At 43.8% G+C, this 9,239-nt stretch overlaps 1 protein-coding gene across 2 annotated transcripts in view; it reads right to left on the minus strand.

The window, feature by feature from the left end:
• Positions 1–9,239, minus strand: part of exoc6b (exocyst complex component 6B) — a 132,101-nt gene that overhangs the window by 79,792 nt on the left and 43,070 nt on the right. For both annotated transcript variants that reach the window (XM_080891102.1, XM_080891103.1), the window contains exons 8-9: positions 7,604–7,672; positions 433–516 (exon numbers count right to left, since the gene is read on the minus strand). In XM_080891102.1, coding sequence (XP_080747228.1) covers positions 433–516; positions 7,604–7,672 — 153 coding nt within the window. The remainder of the gene's footprint in view (positions 1–432; positions 517–7,603; positions 7,673–9,239) is intronic.

Below are 9,239 nucleotides of genomic sequence, written 5' to 3' on the forward strand. Positions count from 1 at the left end.
GTTCTCAGTTTCTGGTTTGTGTTGCACTTTCTGCAGTTTCATTTCGTTGGGCGAGTATTTGCCTTTTGTTCTCAACACTAAACAAACTCATCAGTCCTCAGTTTATCGTGTTTCTGTGATCTTTCTACCTTAAGCCCAATTTTAAGGTGTCCAAAACAATCATGAGAAGGTTTCCTTTGCAGCACCATATACCTTTTTTTTTTTTTTTTTTACCAGTAGAAAGCCAGCCACCACAGGCCAACATGTCGGGGTATACATCGGTGGTTGCCAGGGGTCACTAGCCAGTCTAGGCCTGTGTGACTGAGGCCTTGGCTGTTCAAACAGCTTGAGAGTGTGTGTGTGTGCAGGGCTAGGGTGGAGTCAGTGTAGTTAGGAGTGTGTGGACATAACAGTGCATCGAATAACACACAAAGTGAGGGTGCGGAGTCATACCATGTTAGAGTGGGGCTGCAGTACGAGACGGGCCTGTTTCCTCCTTTGCTTTCTGTAGTAGTTCTCAAACACATCACGCAAACCCTAAAAACACAAACTGGAGGTAAGACCGGCTGCAGGGATGGACTGCAAGTACAGCCTGTGAAGCGCCAACAACACAAGCATACAACCCAGTGTTTCAGGTTAATCGAGGTTGGTAGACAACAGGGGAAGAACTCATGTAATGAGGTACAAAATCAAAAGGGTAGACCCACACGAGGATGGAGAAGGTCATGTTAGTGCATACGTGAGTAAGAGGGAGATAGGGAAGCTGCCTTTGATGGCTGGCTAGCGTCACCGCTCAGACATCAAACTAAAACGTACCCACGCAAGAGACACAGAATCGGCTGTCTAAACTTGACCATCTCGTATCTGTTCCTCCCATTACACTGAAGCTCTCTCGCCCTTATCTCTGTTGTGCTAAGATAGACCACAAGTCTCTCTCTCTCTTTCTCTCACACACACACGTATCCAGATCCCACAGTAACCGGTGAGCTCAGAGATAAAGGCCCAGGAGTGGGCAGATAACATGACAAGCTCCCTGAGCTACTGACCAGACCAGCGCACGTATATCTACCCAGCTGACGTTGCTGTTGTAGGAGGTCAGATACAGGAATAAAAATACACCACAAACACAAAAACACCACTGTTTTACCAACTTTGACATTTGACAGCTTCAAAAATAAATGAATACACTTTGTCTTTAATTATGACAACACAACTGCTCTGTTGGGAACATAGGGTGCCAGCATTCAAGTAGAAGTCACTTTGATATGCTCATGACAAAAAGCAACAGCATCACCAGGCAGTATAATATGCTCCATCGTAAAACAGCTCGGTCAGCACCGACCCAAATGCCACAGAGCATCTATTGGATACCCTGGAACAACTCCAGTCCTCGAGGCCTAACCCCACTGCCAATCACCTGGTCCCAGAAAACACAGACCGAGTGTGTGCTGTGTTCATGCTAGCCCTCCATCTGGGATCAGACAAACGATGTTGAAGGCGTCCCTCCTCACGGTACAGTTTCTTTTGAGAAATATGAAATTTGTACATTCAGAAATTACATTTATGTTCATGTTCCCTGCAGTCCATTGCCTCAGTTATTTAAAGAGATTGGAATTTAATAATCAATACCATGATTAGCTTCCAACGTTATACTTTAACCAATTCTCTAATGCTGCAGCCACATTAGTTGTGATCTCATCATCTTTGAAACGGCTGCAACAACTGCCACCTTCAATCCGATTTCAGTGCATCATGACGGCAATGAAATGGCGACAAGAGTCAGTCTGCTGTTAGTTTCTGATTGGATGTGCCACTGCCTTAAAAGTAGCAATTAAAATGGTCGCCACAATTACCTGCGATCAGTCGCCAAATATGAATATAATACGATGGGCGTCATATTTTGACTCTAGTGTCTCTGAGCCATAAAGGACAGTTTCCTTTCTCGCTCTCCGTCTGTTGCCCTTTTGTATTTCTAAGGTTTGCAAACAACCTTGTCCTTCATGCTTTATCTGTCCGCGCTCCTTTTCAAAACTTAAATAAAGAAAAAAAGAATATCAACAAAAAAGTATTTGTTAAAAAAAATTAAGATCTAAAGTGCTGTATGTGGATTTTGGCATCATGCTCAGCTACACTCTTTAGTCGTTCCCTTGATTAAACTGTGCCCTTTGAAAACAAAGATACCAACAAAACAATGTGGTGAATGGTAGAAATACAGCTCTCCCTGGTAGTGTGTCAGAACTAGGTTGAGCTTGTTTGGAGGTGACAAAACTGTTTTTTAATTCCCAGTTTGACCCTCAGTGGAACAATGTGTATTCAACAAATGAGAGGCATCAAACCGCTGTGAACTCTGCATTATACAGCGCTCGCTGTCCCTGAGAGAGCGTGAGCACGGGGTGAGAAACACGGGCTGAGATCAGCACGAGTGTTTGTGCGACAATATAACATCACCAGAGAAGGTGAGGAGAGATAAACGAAACAGAGAGGAGCTGAAAGAGAGAAGAACACCAGCAGGCGGAGCCAGCAGAGAATCAAAGAAAGAACGGATCAGACAGCACGAGGATCAGACGTGAATAAATTACAACAACATGAACCCGACAAAAACCTGCTAACAAAGAAAGACAAATGTTTCTAGTAACTGCTCACAGACTATTTATGTTCATGGCACCAGCTTTCTTCTGATTGGCTGCCCCACACAAACATAGGGTGTGAGGAACTGGTGGGTGGGGCTTGTCTACTCCTGCGCTCCATACTGTCTGAGATGACCATACTGAGAATGTACCTGTTCACACACCAACTTCATTATGTGAATCTTTGTTTTATATGCACATCCGCCAATCAGCAGTGTAATTACAACAAAACAGTATAACAAGCCGGTTCCCCTCTTAAATAAACGACTACAGTCTCCCACTGGAGTGAGCGTGACTGAGCATAAGTGTTCCACCTTTACTGAAGTAAACACATCTGCTTGCTAAAGGTCAAGAAGTCAGTCTTTTTTCACCTTTTTGATCTCTTTATAGACATTTTCCTCCACTATAGCCCAACATCCCATCACCTGACCCCTTTATTTGAAACTTCAGCCCATGTTTATTATAAGCATCCAACAATAAGAGTGTTTACATGAAATAGACTTTTCATTTCTTTTTAAGTCTTTGAAAACACTGTTTGATTTCTAGTCTCAGTCACTAGTTTTATATCATATTCAATACAAAAAAAATTCATTTAGCAAATGTATAGCTCTTATCACACATTGCCCTCTACGCCCCTGTCTCCCTTTAAGAAAGGTAAAGAAGAACGATTTTGCAACTTTACATCTCTGGCAGGTTTTTCCAAACCGGAGGGGTAAGAAAGAAGGTAATGAAGCTTCAGCAATCTGTGAGAGTGACCGAGTCGGACCGCAATTGTTGGAGAGAGGCTAACTTCCACCGTGTGACCTGTGTGATTGCCAATCGGCGCTCAGAGGTTGAAGACGTTGCATGCTCAACCTCCACAACTATCTGGTGGCACCAGCGTAGGTAGTAGGGCTGAGCATGTGACCCAAATGCTGTGAGGCTATTGCAGAGGCCTGGATGTTTTGATGCGTGCAACAGCTTTCCTGTCAACTCAGAACTGTCCTGTCAAAATAAAGGCTAAAAAGTCCAGAAAAAAATGCTTCAATCTCCAAGCAGCTACATGTTTTTCCTAGTTGGAAAAGGGATGCTCGACTATTTTTACTTTATTTAAGAAAAACAAGCTGAGAAGGAGCAGAAGTAGTTGGTTAGAAGCAAGGGAACTTTCAAAATAAAAGACGTACTAGACGAATTGCCTGTATATGTTAATGCTCTCTAAAAAAATGTTTTTTTTAAAAGACTCAAGGATCTGTTAGAGCAGCTGCTTTGTTCCAGCTGTCGTGCTGTAGCTCAGAGTTCCCAGTCTGACCGGTTTGATGGACTGGCTGCTACCGCCGCTCACCTCGCCTCTCCTTCCCCTCGTCTCTGCCCGACACGCTGGGCTTTAGGCCCGTGTTTACATCCATCGCAGCTCTGCCCACATTTGTCAACGTGCGGTACGTGTGCGAGTGTAACAAAGGAGTATTGTTCGGGCTCGCCGCTGCTCCACAGCGGGTGGAAAATTGTGGGCCTTAAAGGTGGAAAAGGGAAAGCGGGGAGAAGAGTGGACGGGGGGGGGGGTTGGTCTTGATTGCAAATGGGATTCTACGTCCAGGTTTGCTACAAAAATAAATGAAAGTGCTACAAGCGTGTGCCTGTGGAAGTACAAGACATTCTCAAACATTTAACAATCAGACTGTGTGTGTGTGTGTGTGTGTGTGTGTGTGTGTGTGTGTGTGTGTGTGTGGGGTTTTATTTTCTGATATTAAATCCACATCTCCACCCGACAGCTTGTCATTCAAAGCGCCGCAGCACAGCTTATTTTAACACACAAAACAGTTCGAGTGTGTCTGTTTAATCTTGTGTCCTTTCTGCATTTTAATAGAAACGCAAACAAAATCTCAAATGGCAGCAGCAGCAGCAGGAGGAGAAGGAGGGGGAACATAAATGACTAAGAGTGTGTGACCCCAAAGGTTCAGGGGTCAATCCTTTCAACACCTTCCCGAGCAGCAGCGTGCTCCTTTCCTCCCCCCTTTCTCCTTCATCTCGAGTGCTTCATTCCTCCTCTCTCATCCATCCTCCCCTCTCTCGTCTCGCTGCATTTTCACCCTCGTCTTCCTGTTTTTGCCCTTTTAACCTCCCCGTGACCTCCCTCTGCTCCCTACTCTCTGCAACAGCTTATCTCCAATCAGCTGATTGAGGCCTCAGCAACATACAGCAGGGCTGGTTCAAGTGCTGCTGAGGCTCTAATGACTGAGATTTGTGGAAAATTCTTATTTCCTTCCACTTTTCACTCCTCCTGCTTAGCCTCCACATCTCAATGCTCCCTTCTTCCCTTCCTGTGACCCCCGCTCTTCTCATAACCTTCCTCTCTGATTGCCTCTTCCACATCATTAAGGGTTCAGTTCAGCTTTAAGGGGTCAGTAAGATGAGAAAGATCACCATATGGTAGTTCTCCTCCCTCCCCACGGACCAATAACACCTCACCTGTTACTTGATTCAACCAATCAGATGCTGACCACTCCCTCTAGAAGCAGTATATTTTATTTTGGTTTGGGGAATTTATTGAGCTATTTATGCCACAGATCCACTTTATTGTACTATTCTACCATTATTTATTTTGTTGTATTTTTTGAAACTTTATTTACCTATACTTCCTACATGTGCTGTACTTTCTCCATCTTCCAATATATACATCATCCTTCTGCCTCTCTAACTCCGTCTCCAAATCCATCAAGTTGTCCTTCAGTTGTACTCATGTCTTGTTCATTCTGTTCACTCGGAGTGAAGATCTTGGCATCTTGACCTCTCATCTTTTTGCCAGTGCCACAGTCTCCAAATCATACATCACAGCAGGAACGATGATACCATCCTGTAAAAAATAGCAGCAAATCACCCCTTACACTCTTCTCTACCCATTCCACCCTGCCAGCACTCTCTTCTTCATCTCTCTTGTGGACTGTTCCTTGATTTGCATGGCTGACCCCAGCTATTTAATCTTAATCTCTTAATCCCCCCCCCCCCACCACCACTTGGAAAGCTCAGCTCGGTGCCATACATGAGTGGTTCTTACACCTAGCTCATTCTTCACTGGGTCACTGATATCTTTCATTTTTACTTTATACACAGTTATTCATATTTTTTCCACATGTGGTTACATCATTACAGAAACTGTAGATCGGTAGTACAGCACTTCATGCAAATACACTTTTCCTAACCTTGTCATATACACACCAGGGCCAAAACACACAAATCTGTCCTACACGGTGGCTCGGGCAGCCACTGATGGGTGATGTGATTTAACGTGACGATCGAAAAAAAAATAAATTGCTAATTATGTTTATACAGCCCTGCAACAAAAAATAAATGACAGATTTATGGACCTATCCAGCTCAAAATACACGAACCAGTCTGTATACATATACATTTTAAAAATGTATGTAGAGTAAAAAAACCCTGCAGCAGTCCACTTGGCTTCGCTATTGTGCTACATTATATATTTTATAAATTTTTTCATGACCTTTCCTTCTTTCCTTCTGCTGCAGGTTTTTCCTTAAAAGGGCCCTAAAAAACCAAGTTTTTAGAACTGTAATCTTTTCTTTAAGGGGACATGCAGTGTTTTAAGTTAAATGAGGGAAACCGTTCAGCTTCACACAAACATTTAAAGCCAGAAAATAAAGTGTTTGTGTGTTTATACTTTCTTCACCCACGTCGTCACCTGTCTAAACCTTCTGTAACCTCTCTCTCTTTGTTTCTCCTCCACCATCGTGCCCTGCTTAACCTTTCTTTAACCTCAGCCTTGCTTTTCTACTCCCTCCCTCACTCTTTTGCCCGTTCACTTTCTCCTTCCTGTCATGCACTTCCTGTCCCCCTGTCATACCCCGACCCTCTGGCTGTGCTGGCCTGATAACGTCCCCTACAAAGTCCTACAAACTCACAAATGCAAACAAACGCACACTCACACAGAGAACCCTAATGCACAGCTAACCCATTCGTGGCACCTCCACCCATGTCACTTTCACTCTAAGTGAGACGAGACACGCGAGTTCTCTCTGCAGTCTGGTTGGAGCGAAGCCAGGCTCGAGCTGGAGGCCCCGTCGTACCGAAGTCGTTTACCCCCTCTGTGCCAGGTCACCCTCAGAGCTGGGCACAAGCAGATTCTGACATTTAAGCAAAAGAAGCGGGCCTCCTCATTATCGCTGGCTGTTGTAGGCGATGAAGAGGATGCTGCTGCAAACCACTGAGCAGGGCTGAACGATGTCAACAATCACATCTCATGAATGAGAAATAAATGAGCCAAACATGATATTTGGAGGCTCTATCATGTTTTGGAGCTATGCTTCAGTCAGTGGTGTAAAATATAAAGAAATGAAAGTAGGTTTAATACTTTTGCACAATATGATGAGCTGGACACAGGGTAGGAAAAAAAGGAGAAAATTCAGCCCCGATCTCATGAGGCCAAGCACTGCTGGTCTGCCTCTGGTGACAGAGTCAAAGCTGACTGTCACATGGCACTGACACTCTGGAGTCAAAGGCAGCTGTTAATAATCCTTCTCGAGCTTCATCTGCAGAACCTGTGTAGGTTTGACCTCCTTTATGTGGACGCTGTGGACCAAAAGCTTCCTTTTAGTCATCTCAGCTCGAGCTGAACTAAACAGCTAGTAGATTTAAGCTTTTAGGGAACAACGTGAGCCCAGCGCTCCAAAGGAAAGGAGTGAACTTTGTAACCAAAGCAGAGCAGCAAAGCATCTTGTTTTCATAAAGCTAATACCATAAATCACCCAGCCCTGATGTAGGCAGAACAAAGTCAGTACAAAGGATGCAACAAACAACATTGTTACTTCAGTCAATCACATGCACAGGAAATACAGGCAGATACACCTTTACGAGCTGATCAGAAAGGAGTTGCGGCTTCACTTAAGCTGGAAAACTGAAGCGCTCATGGATGGAGGAAAGAAACAGCTCTGCATCTTTGATTTGAGACAAAAGAAAAAAAGAGCACAGAAGAAATAAAACAGAAAATGAGAAAATGAACTCACCAGCACAGTGTAGATATGCAGACAGCGGTAAACTGGAGAGAAATCCACCAAGTCCTGAGCTCCTGGGACCTGCAGGGGGAAACAATTTGCACAGTTCACATGTTCAGTTCATAAACTGCAATCAACCAGCCAGTCTTCAGTTTTCTTTTACAAGTTTTGGCAACACCTGTTTTGGTTAAAGCCAAGCAAAGTAAAAGCAAACCTGAGATTCTAACCAGAGAGAGACAAAGATGGCAACGAGGGGCAAGACAGAGACAAATGATTGTGTTTGTGAAACAGACGAGGGAAATGTGAACGGCAAGAATAAAACAGGCCGCGTCCCTAATAATGAACAGCCTCCAACCTCAATAATAATAATAATAATAATAATAATAATAATAATAATGGATTGGATTTATATAGCGCTTTTCAAGGCACCCAAAGCGCTTTACAATGCCACTATTCATTCACTCACTGGTGGAAGCAGCTACGGTTGTAGCCACAGCTGCCCTGGGGCAGACTGACAGAAGCGAAGCTGCCATATCGCGCCATCGGCCCCTCTGGCCAACACCAGTAGGCAAGTAGGGTAAAGTGTCTTGCCCAAGGACACAACGACCAGGACAGAGAGCCCAGGGATCGAACCGGCGACCTTCCAGTTACAGATGCGATTCCCAACCCCCTGAGCCACGGTCGCCCGTAAAATAAAACTTAAATGGCAGAGCAAAAAAATGAAGTGGTTACCAGGCTGCAAACACATTTACTTCTGCTATAAAGCTGTTAACTCTAACAAAGGAGTCAGTGGAGATGATTTTCGGGAGCTGGCCTCAAGTGGCCACTAGAGGAACTGCCGGTTTTGGCATGTCTCAACTTTCCAGCCCTGGAGGCTGCAACTTTGCTTTAACAGACACAGTATCTAATTCTTTTCCTCACTGTAAGATTAGACAAATTTAGAATATACGTTTTAGGGGTTTTTATTAATTTAATTTCATTATATTTTCTAAGATATTTTACCTGCATAAAGGGTAAAACAAACAGTACAGTTACTCATTGAAATAACTTAATGTGGAGGAACATTACGGAAAGATTCAAGGTGGTATCAGTTGTGCTTAAACAAGGATATTTATATTTAAAACAAACAAAACAAAACAGTCACTTCCTGTGAAACAGACTGAATAATTCACAGCCATAAGTTTAAAACTGATCTCAGAGCTTGCTGCTCCATTTGCTTGAAGTTCTCTAAACTCCGGACTTTGTTCAGCTGCGCTTCCCCCTGCTGCCACCCATGACTCGCCCTGCAGTTTTTATTCATCTTTATTAAACTACAGTCCCCTACATATTCATCACAACTAGCTAGCTCTGGTTCATCTTATATCAGCCTTCATAACAAAAGACTAATAATGAATAAGCCCATTTTAGGAAAAAGCCATGAAATATGAATTGACACAGTTTCAATTTACCAAAGTCGGATGATTTTTAAAGCAACCCGTTTGGCGTTTCTAGTGTTAGTGGCACTGGATACTGAGGTTTTAACTATCATGGAGTGGCTGTGACTGAGGAGACGGTGCAGGTCATAGGCAGGTTGGTGGTTCGATCCTTGGCTGCTACAGTCTGCATGCCAAAGCATCCTTGGGCAAGATACTGAACCCAGAGTTTCTTC

Source organism: Rhamphochromis sp. 'chilingali' (assembly GCF_963969265.1).
Source record: "Rhamphochromis sp. 'chilingali' genome assembly, chromosome: 1".
NCBI lineage: Eukaryota > Metazoa > Chordata > Actinopteri > Cichliformes > Cichlidae > Rhamphochromis > Rhamphochromis sp. 'chilingali'.